Source organism: Myiozetetes cayanensis, unplaced genomic scaffold, assembly GCF_022539395.1.
Source record: "Myiozetetes cayanensis isolate MyiCay16 unplaced genomic scaffold, myiCay2020 scf23, whole genome shotgun sequence".
NCBI classification, from domain to species: Eukaryota; Metazoa; Chordata; class Aves; order Passeriformes; family Tyrannidae; genus Myiozetetes; species Myiozetetes cayanensis.
In genome coordinates this window covers 4,769,356-4,786,064 of record NW_026087445.1, presented here as the reverse complement: position 1 = coordinate 4,786,064, position 16,709 = coordinate 4,769,356, and the positions used below count along the sequence as shown (strand labels likewise).

At 46.5% G+C, this 16,709-nt stretch overlaps 1 protein-coding gene across 2 annotated transcripts in view; it reads right to left on the bottom strand.

The window, feature by feature from the left end:
- The window catches only part of EEIG1 (estrogen-induced osteoclastogenesis regulator 1), a 37,645-nt gene that overhangs the window by 7,627 nt on the left and 13,309 nt on the right, over nucleotides 1–16,709 (bottom strand). For both annotated transcript variants that reach the window (XM_050319927.1, XM_050319925.1), the window contains 7 exons: nucleotides 8,782–8,902; nucleotides 8,437–8,466; nucleotides 4,821–4,937; nucleotides 4,285–4,331; nucleotides 1,772–1,923; nucleotides 523–627; nucleotides 65–254 (listed from right to left, as the gene is read on the bottom strand). In XM_050319927.1, coding sequence (XP_050175884.1) covers nucleotides 65–254; nucleotides 523–627; nucleotides 1,772–1,923; nucleotides 4,285–4,331; nucleotides 4,821–4,937; nucleotides 8,437–8,466; nucleotides 8,782–8,902 — 762 coding nt within the window. The remainder of the gene's footprint in view (nucleotides 1–64; nucleotides 255–522; nucleotides 628–1,771; nucleotides 1,924–4,284; nucleotides 4,332–4,820; nucleotides 4,938–8,436; nucleotides 8,467–8,781; nucleotides 8,903–16,709) is intronic.

Here is a 16,709-nt window from a genome sequence, read left to right as displayed (position 1 = left end):
AAAATCAAGGAGTAGGTTCTGTCTCTCCTTCCCAGAGAGGGGTCTCTGCTCCGGAGTTACTCACCGGGAGGGTCTGTCCAGCAGAAGGGCCGGTCTGGGGGGGCGAGGTGGCTTCTCTAGTTTGTGGTCCCGCTCTCCCTCAGGACACTCCACCGTCATGCTGAGCCCTCCGGACGCGCTGCTGCTGGTGGACGTGTTCCGGCGGTGGGTCAGGTCGGACATGCTGGAGGAGCGGGAGTGCTCCGTGCTGTAACCTGCAGACACAGGGTGATCACAGTCCACACCTCCCCCCCACCTTCCTGGCAGCACAGCTAACAGGCAGGGCAGCTTCACACCAGCGTTTGTGCTCCTGCACACAAAAGTTTAGGCATAAATCTGCGAGCTCGTCTGCAGAGACTGAGCAGGAGGCTGGTATTACAGAGCAGGGGGAGAGATGGCTGCAAGTCACTCTCACAGGGATTCATTGCAAGGAAGAAAATGCATGCGGTCAGTGCTGGCAGAGCTGTGTGGATCAGTGGTTACCAGAGATCTTGGACTGCTGGCTGGCGTAGCTGGAGTTCCGCGAGTGCCCTGAGTGGAAAACTTCCTCTGGGCTGGACAGGTTCTGATCCGGTTCTTCTGGGACACCTGCCAAGGAACAACAGGATATTCTGCTTACACCATAACCAAGCCAGAACACTGTGCCCTGATCAGCTTGGAGTGGAGCCTGATCTTGAGATGCCAGATCAAGGAAAGGACAAGTTTGCTGGAGGAGCCCTGCTGCCCAGGCCAGCACAGAGCTTAGGAACACCTGGGGAGTAGGGAAGACCACAACGAGCTTCTCTGTCAAGTTTATCACTAACTCTAGCATCCAGCACCTGAATTTACAAACATCTCTGGGGGCTTGTAGCATCTAGAAGGACAAGTAGTATCTGAAGCTATCCCTTGATAAAAACATTAAGATCAAGAAAGCATCAGATGGCCACTGGCAGTGAAGTGTTACAACCTCTGTTTGGGTGCTTCTGTTACTACCTTTCCCCCTCTATTACTTGTGAGAGAGCCTACACCATTTAAATCTCTGACTTTGATACAGAAACCTCAGTGTAATGTCTGTTCCTCTGCTATGACCCCTGCAAATGTAACACATTAGGCAGCTTTTTAAGAACAGCACTTGCACCTTGTGCTCATTAGCCAGCTTTTTAAGAACAGCACTTGCACCTTGTGCTCAGTCACTGAGGTGATGAGACTCAGAGTGCTATTTTGGTGCAGTGTATGTGCCTGCACATTTGGAATGTGCTGGGAAGGAAAAAAAAAAAAAGGCAATGTGAAAATGCAGCGTCCTTGAAAATGGGCTCATGCAGAAGCCAAAGAACTGCATCAGCAGCTGGAACAAGGCCATTAGACCTCAAACCAACCTCTAAAACCTTCAGAGGAACTTTTCTAGAAGATAAGTCTGAGCAACAGAACAGCTGACTGGAGAACAATGTTGAGTGTCATTGAATACAGTGGAAAGCAGGGATGAGTGCAATGCATGAATTATTAAATACCCAGCAGTAACAAATTGCTTTATCTCCTCTAACAGGAATATGCACGTGGCAAAGGCTCATCCTTCCTCTCCTCAGTTACACTTAGATGGTTTTGTTTTTCTCTATTTTTCTTAATGAGCAATGGGGTTGAGGATGGGAAAACATAAAAAATTAAAGATTTTTCTGTGCTTGCAACTGCTGGGAAAAAACAAAGGAGTGTCCAGACAGAGCCAAATGTTGCATGGCTCCAGGATGGGCATTCATACCCGAGCTGAGAATGGCAGTTCTTGGCTTGGTCTGGCGCAGAGAGCCGATTGTGGAGGAACTGCTGCTGCTTGTGGTTCCCTCTCCCTTGCAGGTCAGCTGCAGGGTAGAGTCCTGCCCTGGTATGGTGATGGATTTGGCGGTGGAAGGAGGCCTGTAATCAGAAGAAAAAGCAAGTTTCTGAGGTAAATTAAGGCAAAGAGGAACCATTCAATCATTTATGCAGGACAACAGGCTCAGAGCTTGCACTATGCTCCAGAACACCAACCAGAGCTGCCCTTTCCCCCCCAACACGTGTCCAGTTGGCTTCACAAACAGGAACCAGTTTGCTGTTGTATCACTCTCAATTCCACCTCCCTTTCTGTTACACCTTTCTGACCCGGGGGCCAAAATGAAACCTTTTATCCCAGCAACCCCACCCCGCTATGAGAGCGCTTTTACAATGATCAAATAACCTTCCCCTTTTATAACTGACGATTAAACCACTTTTCAGTGAGACTAAAGTGGTTTTCCAGCTGTCAAAATTATTTTTCTGGTTATTCTGTGTGCTCCCAACATCCCTTTGTAAATGCTGGCTGCAGGGCAGAGCTGTGAGTGCCTGGAGCCCCCTCCCTTCCTCCAGAAGTGTTTTTGGGTGGAAGCCACAGCATGTGCAGCGTGGCAAAGTGAATATTCCTGTTGGAGCCATAACCTCCCTGTAGCCTGAAGTCTGAACTGGAATTAATGGATCATATTATGGTTTTTAAGTGAGGAGTGAGAAATAAAAACTTTTATTTGTCTCACTTGAAGCTCTGAAGAAAGATGCTACCTTTGCTGTATTTTGGGAGAGAGAATAAAGCACCAAGAATATTTTATGTGGGCAGGCAAACAGCTGTGAAGGTTCCAGGAAACTCACAGCATGCCTTCACCAGGAAAAAAACCTCCCTAATCACGTTATCAGTGATTTACATGCACACAGGTGCTTTGGGGACTTTGCTTCACAGATTTGTAAGGCTTTTACAGCCTTAAGTAAGCAAAGTGTTCCTGCTCAGCCTGCTCTGCCCCACTCAGTGACCCCCAGGAGGAGAAGGTTCATCCAAGCCCTGCAGAAAGTCAGTGCTTGGAAGTCATTTCCCAGCATAGTTTAATTCCTGCCTATCCCCTTAATGAGTGCCATTTACCAGAAGCTCTGCTGATCAAGGACTATTCCACATGCAAAGCTTCCATTTTTAGGCATTTGCACATCATCAACATATAAGGAAAAAGTGGGAATGACTGCAAAAAATCCCTTAAGAAAATTAGGAGGTTTGGCTTTCAGATAACCTCCTTACATTAAATGGATATTTATATCCAATTCTGTATAATTTTCAGGCACTCTAACAGTAGGACTTGCTTCCATAGCAAAGGAACAACAGGTATTTTTGTCAGATATATTATTTCCAGACATCCTAGTACCCCAGATTTAAAACATCTGTTACTGCTACAAATATGGTTTAAGGTATCCAAAACTTCTTTGTTACACTTCCTTCTGAAGTAGAAATTCTTTGGATTCAGATAACATTGATTTTGGGCTTGAAAGTCTCAGGAAACACTGCAGCACCACGAAGAGCCATTCACAAAACAAACCTCCCAAAAATTATGCAGCATTTTATAACACAAATGCGAGCTAATTTATAAACACTTCAAGCTAGCTCCTAAAATTAGACTTTTTAGCCCAGGAGACCACTGCTGCGAGAGATGGCCTGAAGGTAAAGCTTTCTTCTCTTGTACTGCTGGGAGTCAACACCAAATATTTCTGTGGGCACGTGGCAGCCCTGCTGTGTGCAGTCACACACCTTCCAGCACACCACAGCAGGGCTTGGACTGCAGAGCCCTGTGACACCACACTGCAGTGTAAGAGGAGATGCTGCCAGGATATTTGTTAGTTGATTCACCAACAATTCTTTAAGCAGCAAAACTGCTTCACAGCTTAACTGTATTTATTCTTTCCTACCTTAATGCATTAAAAAAAAAAAAACACATGACTGCAATTTCTCTGCTAACGCAAATTGTGAACCGTTTAGAAAACAAAAAAATTTAAAATGTTTTAGCCTTGCAGTATCTTTGTTGCTGTTTCAATCTGAGATCTTTATCCCACACGATATCTGCTGAAGCATGTCCATTTCCAAGACTGTTTTCTTCAGTGACCTTTCTCCTCTTGGAGGTCAGTGAAACCAAACCCACAGCCATGAGAAATTCTACCCTTCAGCAAAACATGAAGTTTGTCAGCAGCATCTACTGGTTTCCAAAACCTAAACTCACGCTAGGCAGGGAAGACGCTGTGCACAGCAATAATCAAACTGGGAAAGCCAGAGCAGAGAACAAAACCAATCAACAGCACAGGCTGGATACACTTTTCTGGCTGATTCAAACAGTTTTAAGCTTTTCCCTGTACTTCCCAATATCAAGGGCATTATTTTTCCTCCTCTCTATCAGTTTTAGTCTCCAGCAGAGAACTGCAAAAGGAACAGGTGTCCCGGTCTGCCCAGAAACTCACGTTTTGAAGCAGGGGTCCCCCGAGAGCAGGGACATTCCGATGGTGACCTGGAGAGGGGACACAAGGAACATCGTTAGCAATGTTCCTCACTTCACACAACAGCCACGGGGTCAAGGGCTGGGTGTAAAGATTAGCAAGATCCAGCTCCTTTCCAAACGAAATCAGCTTCAGGGATTTGGCAAGGTATTTCCCTCCCTGCCCCAAATCCCTGGCATCAGGCATTTCAAGCGGCTCAGCAGGACACCAGTCTGGCCACCCTGACAATGCACTCAGAACCTCCTCCCTCCCTCCTGTTCCTGGTTTCTTTGATGACAGAGAACACCGTTAAGGGTCATCGCTTGGCCAAATCGATGCCAAATTATCAAAGGGCAACTTTGATAATGGGAAGCTTCCCAAGTCAGTCCAGCAGCACAAAAGCAAAATCCTGTCCCTGCACACTAACAGGGCCTTCTCTCGGGTCTGGCACTGCACTCTGGTTGTGATCTTCCCCAAATTCAGTCACAGCATTTCAGCTGTGGCAGTAGCAGCTGCTGTACCTTTAGGATGGAGTTGTCCTGTCGGGTGTTCTTGGTATCATATCCTTCCAGCAAGCAGCAACGGACAGTGGATCCAGAGCCCGCAAATTCTGCCAGATTTAGATCAGCAAAGCCCAGCTGCAGCCACGAAAACAATGGAGGGGAATGGGAGAGAACAAAGGTTACTCCATAAAGGGATAGATGGTGTCATACAGACCAAAAAAAGAGAGAGCATCTGTGAGCAAGGGCAGAAACGGGACTGGTGGCTGTGAAGATCCTCTGTTCTTGAGGATGGGCAGGGTCACATTCCTAATCCCAAGTCAGACGGACATTGGGAGGCCTTCAGGAAGCCAAACCTCTGTGGAGGAAGGGCAGACAGTGGTGGTGCTGGCCAGGACAGTGTTAACCAGCCCACGGCCGTTGCATAACCAAGGACATGGAAGGCACTAGGTCAACGATGTGGAAAAAACAGAATCACACATACACAAACATAATAAGGCACTCTTTGTATCAGGCCATCCCAGAATGCAGTGGAGCATGTGAACCAGGAGATGAAAGGATATTGTTACAGGGGAAAGTGACACCATCCTGAAAAAAAACAACTGAGATTTCGGCACAGGGAGCTGGAAGCCCGGAGCCATGGAGCAGTGCATGTGCCTCACCCCTCAGAGGCAGCTGCTGGGCTGAGGAACTCCTGGAGCAAAGTTTCCTCAATGCTGCTAAGGCTTAACCAGCAAGGGGGATGTTTGACAGGCAGAAGGGAAGAGAAATATTTGGAGAGATTTACTTGTGAGCTCTCTAAACCTCCTCTAACAAAGGGGAAGCAAATAGGGAAGGTGACAGAAAGCTGAAGACCACAGGCAAATTCAAAGAGGACACTGATGCCTCCAGAGTAAACACAAACACAATGAAGAGTATCTTTGTTTTCCTGCCCTAGTAACACAGTGTCTCAGAGAAAAAGTTATAGCTTCTTTTATGCAGAGCTTTAGGAATACAAGTCAGTTGTGCCTCATCTAATCTGACCAGGAAGAGATGCTGTACCCCACATTTGGCCAAACCACCCGAGCACGGAGAGTTTGCGTCACTTCAGCATCCAGGTCAGCTCCCAGAACACAGAGCACAGGTGGAGCAGCAGCAGCAGGTCATGCCATGCACTGCAGAACATTCCTCCTGCCCTGGTGTTGACAGCTGGATGACACAACTGGACGGGGAGCCCCAACAGTAGCACCATCCTACGGAAATGTGGTGCTCTGTCAACTGTGGAAGCTGATAGGGAGTCAGAGCACAAACCACAGCCACTGCCACAGGAACCCTGGCTCCCACTGCTCCAAATCAAAAGCCTAAACCACAGTCTGCTCAAGATACATGATTCAGGGGGGAAACAGCACCAACACTAGCATAGCTGCTTCCTCCATCCCATTCTCAAAGGGGAACTCCTGATGGCAAATGAAAAAAAGATGTGGGATAGAGAGGGAACCTTTCATTAACAAAAAAAAAAAGAAGGAAAAACATAACCCAACTTTTCTCCCTCTCTTCTCCCTTCTTAACAATTCCCTTAATGCAGGTGTTTCTTCAGCCCTTGCTCTAGAAATTCCTCTATCTCTTCTAGCCAAGGGCTACGCTGCTTTCTAATTATTCACCGATAAGGGAAAAACAGCGAATTTTTATCTCTTGGAGATAAACAAGACAGGAAAAAGCCACAGAAGGAGCTGCAATCCATCACTGTGACAAAGACACAGCACAACCACACTAGGAGAACAACGTGGCACTGGAGTGGCCCAGACCCAGTTCCTTTTTCTGCCACCACAGCACTAACTTCTTTAAGAAGATCGACATCAGAGTGTGGGAGAACCCTCCAGTGACCCACACGGTGTGCTGAGGTCAGAAGCTTTTTCAGGAAGCAGACTCCCAGTATATAGAGGAAAGATCCCTTAACAAGAGGATGTTTTCAGATATAACCTTTCAGAATAGTTTCCTCAGTTTTCCAGCCAGCTGATGGTGTTTCTTCCAGCTCAGAGGAAAGAGTTTCCGCTTTATCAGTCCTTCCTGTCGTCTTCCGCCCCATAACCCCTGACACCGAGGTGACATTCACGTCAAACCCAAAGGTGTGCAAGTCAGTGGAAACTCTGCCTGGAGCACAAACAGCTCCATCACTCTCAGCCTCTACAGAGAGCATTCACAAGTTGCATTATCCTCTACATCTGCTGCCATGATTCGAGGAGTTTTCAGTTGAATTAAGATAGTTCCAGAAGGTGTGGACTTATTTTGGATAGTTCCAAAAGGTGTGGACTTATTTTGGTTTAAAATGGGAAAATAGTTGGAAAAATAGTTTGTCTGTGCACAGACAAACTGCCTGGTGTGACATCCCTTGTGTCTGAGCTGCTGAAATGCTCAGATCATCTTTTAGGAGAACACATCAGTTTTCTTCACAGAAGACCAAGTGAGACACCAGCCCAAGAGACGAAAAGCACGTGAGATTTGGTCTCCAGTTCTGGGTTGGAGCAAGGAGGTCTCTTTTAAATGCAATTAAACACAACTGAGTAAAAAGGAAGTAGGTTAGAACACGGCCTGAATAAGAGCCCAGGTTAACTCCACCATGAAAACATGCCTTCAGGCTTCCTTTAATTCTGCATTTTCAAACACTGTGGAAGCCTTGAGGATGGACACTGTGGGAGGCACAGGCTGATGGATTTACTATGTCTCAGAGGCATGTCTCTTCCTCCAGCTCTGCTGCTCTCCCTGGACAGGCAGCTCTGCAGAATGAATTATCTCCCCACAGCGTGAATTTAGTGAAAGAGAAACTGATGGCCCTAGAGATCATGCCCTAATTAGCAATTAAAAAAAATGGTGTGGGCAGCCACACTGCCCTGTCTCACACAGCACAGCAGTTCACAGGAGGGCAGTGCACCCTTCACAACCAGTTGCCTCCATGGTCTCAGAAAGGATATTGATGAGAAGAAATTCTTAAAGGGCTGTGCGTGACCTGAGCATCTGTTTATTAGAAACCAGCAGCAGTGACTCATTTTCAAACAAACATGATTTTGGGCACTGTGTGAGCTCAGCTTCTAAGCCAGCATTGTCTCTTGATCAGCACAAGGCGTAGAAGGGGGTGGCCCATTGTCTGTTCCATAGCAGAGGCAAGAAAATGAGGAGGAAACAAACCAAAACTAAGAGTCCTGCCGATCCATTTGGTTTTTGCCCCAGTGTCTCCTATGCTTTGGCAGGCAGTGATTCCTGCTGTAGCTTTCTGCCTGCACTCACAAGGCAGTGAGGTGCCTGCCCCAGCCCCAGCTGGCTGCTGTGTTCTGGAGAACAGAACTGGAGTCTGTGTTTCTTTATTAGGGAGACGCTGCCAGAAGCCAGAGAGTTCACATCTGACTCAGAACTTCCCCAAAGCTTGAGGACATGCAGATCATCTTCCCAACCCCCGCCTCAAATCCACATCCAGTGCAATCTGGATCCTGTCCCAGCAAGGGATTTTTTTGGGAACTCTCTTAACTCAGGCTTAAACTCAGAACTAACGTGCATCTCTCCAGATTGCTTCACTCAGCAGCCACTGGTTTCTAATGGGTGTCAAGCACCAACAGGAGACAAGGCCATCACCACTCTGCCACATTTGCCCTTTCTGTGCTCTTACCTTTGAGTAGGTTTTTCCGCCCTTCAGCTCCTATAATGGGAGACAAAACAAACAGGAAAAGCTGCTATTATATGTGCTGGAGAAACAGGGGGAAAGACATTACTCAGTCTGCTCTCAGGATTCACAAATCTCTCCCTCTCAAGAGCTACCACGACCCCGGTTGCTCCCACCCTCCATCAAGTACCCTTGCTGGACAGAGAGGCTCCATTCCAGCACATCCTGGCCCAAACAATTCTTCCTTCCCACCACAGTCCCTGCAATTTTTCTTGCTGACAAAAAGCACCCAGTAACCAAGACCAGTGCACTGGTGGTACTACCTGCCAGGAGCAGAAGCTGGATGCTCACCTTACGGACAGATACTCGGCAGATGCAGGGGTCCAGGAGTCCTGTGGCGGGGTTGGCACTCATTTTGCACACAAAGGTGAATTTCTTTTTCCAGCGGACACAGTTTTCCTGAACTTCCTCTCTGTGGGAACGAAAAAAACCCCAAACAACAACAAAACCATTATTCAAATAAAAGTACATAGCCAAATCAATCTTGACTATTAAGTATCTTTTTTTAATGACTGGCATATCCTGGCCTGTAAAGATCCTGCACAACACAGCTTGGTCCACACCACCCAAAACGGTGTTACACAAGGGTGTTACGTTACCATTAAGCTTTTCACTAGTCAATACAGGTAAAATCCACCTAGGTTACAGGCAGACTAATCACCTCATCAGCAGAATTTGCCTTTAAAACTCTCACAAGCTCTCTGACATTTCCTGCTTAGCCGGTTTAGCTCATTCACCGTCCGGCCTGGATGGAGCCAATCTCTGTAACCCAACTGGGCTGAAGGTTCACAAGCTTATCTCCCTCCAGCATGTCTGTTTGTACAGCCTCTGCACAGTGAACGTGCTGTGTGTCCTGGATGGCTTGTCCTTCCCTGCTTCTCGTGCTGGGAGGAAGCCAGTGAGGACAGCCAGCTTGAAGGAAGACAAAAACACGTGTGGAAATGCTCCTGGGTTCAGGCAGACAGGGCCATGCCAAGCAAACATTGCGCTTCAAATCATGTGGGGGGTTCAGATGTAAAGCAGTTTCTGCCAGAGAGGAAGGTGGTTTTGCTTGCACAGCTTCTGAGCAGCCTATCCTAATCTCCAGGGCGAGTGGAGAAGCACATGGCTCCTGCCTGAGCCCGCAGGAGGAAGAGAAGATGCCTTCCCGAGCACAGGAATCGCTTCAGGTACAGCTCTGGCTGCTGCAGAGCCCTCAGGGGAAGCTGGATTTCACCTTTCAAAAGGAGCCTGCAAACAAGGCATGTGGGTCCTCCCACAGAGCTCTGGTTTGCCCACTGAGCCTCTGCAGGACCTGATCCATTTACGGTTCGGAGCTTGGCCCTCAGCCAGGTCAGTTCTCAGAGTAATGAGGCCAGGGGGGAGGAAGGGAAGGCACTGCTGACAGCTGCGAGCAAGCAAGTTTGCATCTCGCTCTTATCTCTCCTCCTAGCACAGGACTAAGGGGCAAGGGCACCTGATAAACTGTTTGCTTTAGCAGGGAAAGGGAGGCTTCCCACCAGCTGACCCGGGCACGGCGCAGGCCAAAGGGATTGGTGGCAAAGGGGAGAACAATCAGCCTTGGCAGAGCCTCAGCTCTCCTCCTGGGAAGGAAGGGGCAGAAGCTCCAGCCCAAGCAGCCCTTCTGCAACCTCGAGCTGAGCCCAACAGGACAAAGCCAGGGACTGGATCCTGAGCCAGAAGGTCCCTGATGGTCCTTTGAGACACTGTGGGACTGAATCCGCTGGCCAAGACACAGAGAACAGAAAAGGAGCCACTGACAAATAACTGAAACCTGTAATCCTCTGTAATGCAGATAAAGGCTGATCATCCCTGTTTGAAACAAGAGAAAACAGAAGGCAGCAATTCTTTCAAGGTAGAGAACTTAAACCCCTTCCAGACAGAACTCAGGCTTGTTACTGAAGATAGTGAAAAGTGAGACATCTAAGTGCCAAAAATACCTCTGAATCTGGGATTAATTCAAGATGAGATCTGGTTCTCATTGCTCCACTCAACTCACTCCAGCTCTTTCAGACAGGAGAAGAAATAATTCCAGAGGGAATAAAAAGGTTTTGCCTATAATAAAATATTCACCGAGCCAGCCAAATTAGGCAATTATCAGATGTGGGTGCCTTAAACCTGACTCAGTAGCAGGTATCTCCAATGACCTAAAGGAAGGAAAACTCAGGTACAGACCAAAAAAAAGGAATTCAACAGAATGGAAAACCACTTGAGGACACATGTGCTTCAGCAATGCAAGGCAGGTAGAGGGGATGTAGAAATCACTGAATATTTTAGCAGCATTAGGTGTCTTTAGAAAGGAATTGCTGTTTTCCAGAGAGCAAGGTTTCACGCTGAATGCTGGAAGGCAGCTACAAGTGAACGATGTTCAATGAGACAGGTAGAACAGCACACTGTTCACCAGTTCACACACCTTGTTCTCAGCCCTGCTCAGAGCTCTAACTCCTGTAAAAGTGAGCATTTACGGGACTAAGCTCCAGCTCCCAGATCCTGAAGCTGCTCTGTGAGTGGGATCATCAAGGGCTGCTCCAGCATGAGTTTCCTTACTCAGGAGTTCTCATTCTTTTTACAGTGCAGCCATTAAGCATCTGCTGGATGCTGCTAAGTCCAATGAAGGCTAATTACTTCAAAATGTGGTAAAAAAGTACTGATTAGTAATAAAGAGCTTCATAGCTAATTTGCCTTCAGGAAAAGCTCTGCTAACAGACATTCTGCTTCTTATTAGGGATGCATGTTGGCTTCCCAAAACTGCTGTAGATACCACACAGCGCAAGGGATTAGGAAAAGGATTTGGGGGGGGTTATGTTACCCACAGAACAGTGAACATGAACCCAAGCTGCAGGTGCAGCGTAGATTTTTATGTCTTTGGAATAGTCTGCACAGGGTGAGAAGGAGTTTAGAAGATAAAATGCCGAGCTGCTTTCCAGTCACAAGTTTCACAATCATTCAGCAATGAATTTCAACCTCTTTTTTTATTCTTTTTTTTTTTTTTTTAAATTATTTTAAAGAGTGGCTCTTAAGGGTGGGGGCTGGATCTGTATCATTAGACAAGCAAGGGACAGCTCTATTGTTTCAAACCAAACCCTTAAAAATTAATTCCACACTTCCGAAAGATGGCATGTGGGGAAGCAATGGGCTTTGCCTATCCACCTCCCACCAAGCTATCGTCAGGCTGGTAATTAGAGAACACTAAAATAGGGACAAAAAAAAAAAAAGCAGAACTCAGATGATGAGCAGTTTTGTACTTAGCCCTTAGAATATTCTCTGATGTACAATTAGGAACCATCATACAGAAACAAAAAACACACAAGAAGCGTGGTGAGGGCTGCACCGAGAGGCGTTTCCTTCCATCCTAATCACAAGGCAACTAAAAGTAAAGCAGAAACTCACAGCTTAAAACCAGAAGTGTCTAATTTTAAGTTTTACTCCATATTTGGAGAGCTAGAAATAGTTCAGACCAATGCCTGGTACCAGGTGCCAATTCAGTGGGTCGTCTTCAGAAGTTTTATTTTAAAAAAAGCTGCCTGGACCATTTTGAAAGAGACTCCCAGAAGGCTGAATCCCTGACAAGCTAAGCTTTGCCCTCTTCTGACTTGAGACTTATTCAAAGCTGTGTAATTACTCTTCAAGACCTAAATATACCTCCTCAGAATAAACTGATGCAATCCTGCGGCAGCTTTTGTGGAAAGTGGAGTTTCAGAAGGAGCTTTCTGGGTCTCCCAACCCTGGAGCTGCTCATCTACCTCCAGCTCTGTGACCAGCCAGAAGAACAGTATTTTGCATCCTTTATGCACCATCCTACTCCTTGAAAGAAGATTTAACAGAAAAAGAGCAGCTGGGAGATGTTACACCACAGCATTGTATGAATCCAAGAAATGGGAACGATGCACAGCAGAAACCCACCACTTTACCTACTTTTAGAGAAGCAGCAGTGAGCTTGGTGAAGCCTCCAAGGCCTCTTTGGGTTCAGATCTCACACACAGCTCTGGAGACAGGTAGAAGAACACACAAGGAACAGATTTTAAAGAGGAGCTGTTTACCAAATGTGATTTTAGTGCCGTGGACAGAGCAGCGCTGTTCTAGAAAGCCACAAAGCTCCCTATGAACCCAAGCTGGCTAAAGCAAACACTTCCAGAAAAAGGCCACGTATATGACCCATGCTATCTTGGGCTCCCTCTCTCCCACATGAAAACCCAGCTAATGAAACACTAGAACAGAGATTAAAACTTCTATTTACAGACTGAGGGCTGAGTTGTGCCCAACTGGGTATCAAGCTTCCAACGCACCACCCGCTGAGACACTCTTGCTGAAGCATTTAGGAAAGCAGATGTTTCACCCTTACTTTATGGCAGTTGTCACATGTAAGACAGTGTGCCATAAAAAGGCCACAGCCTTACTGGGAGGGCAATGACAACAAAAAATAGCTTTCTAATGTCAAATGTTTCAGTAGAGCGGTGTGTCTCAGTCTGATGTTTCGTGCACGGGAGCAGATGTTGGAAAACCTCAGGCTAAATGAGACAGTAGAGAGATAAGCACACATATAGAGCTTCTTATTCAGATTTCCTCCTCCTCTTCTACACAAAGGGGAAGGGTAAGCCTTCCTGGTTCTGATGGTCAGTCCACATGCTCGCTGTCCCCCCTCTGAGATGTGGATCTGTGTCAGAGCCTTCAAGCAGAACTAATCCTCCTGCTCACTCGCTCTGCATCCTCCTCACCGGCTCACCGCTGCAGCAGGAGCAGCAGCATCTCATCTGATAAGGCACAGGAAAGATAAAACCATTTTACAGAGGCCACGAAGCCAACTCCCAGCTCAGATTCTTTTAAGTGCAGTGGGTTGAAGGGCAGCCCTTGAAGGTGCCCTGACACACATCAGCAGTGAGTCCTTTGGGGAGGAAGGCAACCTAACCTCAGCAATGCAGGTCGATCCCCTCAATCACAGAGGGGGATAAAGAAACAAAAAAATCCAGTTATTCCAGCAGATTACACATGAAGGGCATCTTCTACAGCATTTCTTTACACAGCTCTGCTTTCAGCTGCAGAGACCACCCTAAGAACAGTCTCAACTATTCCCCAGCCCTCCCAAAGGCTGAATTAAAGCAGGATCACTGACACTCCCTTAGCTTGGCAAAGCCTGGAACAATCCTGTGTTATGCTCTAGAGAAGATAGTTACTATTTTAACCAGGTTTTCTAGTGCAAAGCTGTAAGAGAAACCTTTGGTAAGGGCAATGAAAATTCCCTGAAAAATGTGTTTCAAAACAGACTTTCTAAGATGCCCAGGAACCAATATTCACACCCCAGCATTCACAGCACACCAAAATATATCCCATCCTACTAACACAGCAGGTCCTGTTACAAAAACAGGGCCTAATCACTGCCTGTAAAACACAGAAATTACAAATGTGGGCGAACCTACATATATAACAGAAAACAAGCCCTCATTTAGCCATTAGCTGGTTTAGATATATGATCCAAAATCTGCAGGTATCCCCAAATAACGGGTTTAGGACAGGGCACTTCACTGCAGCACATGTTATAAAATTTAAATGCAGCTCTGAGGCTTTGCCATCCAGATGCCTGGCAAGCCAAAGGAGAGAAATCCACAGTGAACAAGATGCACCGTGGGCAGACAGCATGGGAATGGGTCACATCAGGAAAAGCTTAGGGCTGTCATAATCTGTTTTATTTTGTTGTCAAGCTCATACACAGGCAGAAAAGCAGAAGCAAACACGATGCAACAACAAGTGCTGGGAAGCTCAGTGGAAATGTATCCCAAGAACAAGAGGTGACACACCATATTCCTTGGGGAACATTACACAGGATCATAAAACCCAGCTGGATACACAGTGCGTGAAATCCAAGGCAGTGTAACCTGGAGGTGGAGGAACGCTTTACAGCAAGTTTACATGGAGGGGTTTTGCCTTCCCTGAGCAGAAGCAGAGCAAGGGCTGCAGGGAGCTCCCCACAATAAAGTTACTCTGTTGTGCCTGGGCTTACATCACTGAGCAGAACAACTGCCAACCCCAGGAGCTGGACGTCTCCCCCTCTGCAAACAACCCCGTATTCTCCAGCTGACAAGTGCTGGTTGTTGTGCAGGAGACATGAGCAGTTATGATGGAAAAATGGCTCAGAGACAGATGATGCAGCCCATGTCACTGAGAGAACTGAGCAAGCCTTTGTCATTTGAAACAAGTCTTATTTGGATGTTAAAGCTCTGCAAGTGTTTTAAACAAGGGTTTGGCAGTAAAGTCATCACATCTACCACCTGCTTGCAAAATTAACTTCTGAATTCCCAGCAAACCCACTCCAATGGCCCATGATGGAGAGGGACACCTACCTACACCTCCCCCTTGGCATCAGCTTACAGCCAAGTAATTCTTCATTTGCACTAGACCAGTCATATGTATGGGCTCTCTAAATGCCCAATGTGAACACCAGTGCTTTTAGAATGAAGTGTTCACATGACCCAGCAATTTTTGGAGGGACCAAGACAAGCTCCAAAAACTTCTGGAGGGTTCACCGTGCTATGTCTCACAGTTCTGCCTCACACCAGGAGATGGACATACATCCACTCCTGCTGTTCACTGGCAGTTGGGGAGGTGGGGGAAGAGTGAACAGGAAAGGAAGAGTAGGGGAAAGTCAGCTCAGAAAACCAGATTCCACTGATGCAGTTAACAGCACAGCCTGCATAATCCTTATTTGACTGTACATGAGACAAATACAGGAAAAAGGATTAATGGCAAATGCACAGGGAAGAAAAAAGCTAATGTAAAAACCTCAGCCACAGCTGAGAAACCAAGGTAAGGAGCAGTCAAGCTTCACTGGGGGACAGGGGACAATGACGACGGCACCAAGTATGTCAAAGGCAGGCAAGGACAGAACTGGAGCAAAACCAACCAGGTGAGCATGGAATAGAAAACAGGATTCACAGAATGATTTAGAAATCCTCCTTAGGAATAAGCTGGTATCTATCCAGCAGGCAAGGGATTGACTTTTTATGGCTTTAACCTCATTTCCAGAAGAAGCCTATTTCCGTAAAGCTTTTGAACTGTGTGCCAGAGTTCCCTGCAAGGCAGAGATCAATCTTGATAAAGGTCCACCAGTACAAGCCAGGGAGTGATAACACCTCCTGGAAAACTGGGGTGGCAGTCAGTCAATCATCAGTAGAAAACCCTCGAGCATCAGCATTCCTAGTTGTGTATTAACAGCTCTTTGAAAGTAATTCAGTTATGTCTGGACTCCAGTCACGTGCACCCAGACACGTGTCTTTTATAAGTGACAGACATGAAATGCTGCACCTCATGCACAATGTTCCCTAGGCAAGAGTTTTCCAGTGCAGTGCATCCCATGTACTCCAGATCATTGCACTGGGTAGCCACACTCTCCAGTACATACACGGCTTCTAAAACCTTTGGGGGTTATTCTAGAAAAAAAATATTTCCAACCATTCCTTGTATTTAAATCTTAAAACCTTTAATCTCCTCCTAACATGAACTATGTTAAAAATGCTATGAGAAACAATGGAGGTTATTAAAAAATTGAGTTCGGCTGGTGACTGAGTGCTAAGGCAGAAGTTGCATAAAGAAATAAAAATTGTGCCAAATGGAGACCAAAAAAAAGTCACAGAAAAATGACCCTTTAAATCTTAAGCTATAGAACAAGTCAGATGAGTTGAAGAAGGGTGGAGCAGGGAGAAAGCATGGGGAAATAATTCTAACAGACTCAGATGCAAAGCAGCAAGGGACAAGTACAGGGCACGGTGCAGATGGGACATGCCCAGCAGAGCCACTGTGCTTTGAGGTATTTGTAATTTACAGTCTGTCATCTCAAAGCAAAGAAGAAAAGCTGGACATCAGGAAAGCAAGGCCAAGAAGGGAGTGTAACAGCAAATGCTGTGCAATGCGTCTCCTGTTACACACTGTGCTGAAGGCAGACCAACACGGAGCAGCACACATCCAAGGACTTCTTGCCACATCTACAGAGCACAAGCTCCTTTTGGTCTGAGGCCAGGGATGTGTGCCAGGAGCAAAAACATCACAAGCAAAGCACCACCAAACTCTTTAGTGTAAAGAATGGAATAACTGGGTAGATGACTCAGTTACTAGGGCACAAGTCTGTAATAACGTACGTATTGAACGCTGAAAGACGCATTTGCTTTTTTTGAACTCTGATCATGCACTGAGTCACCACACCACCTCCTACTTCTATTGTTCTGATAGAC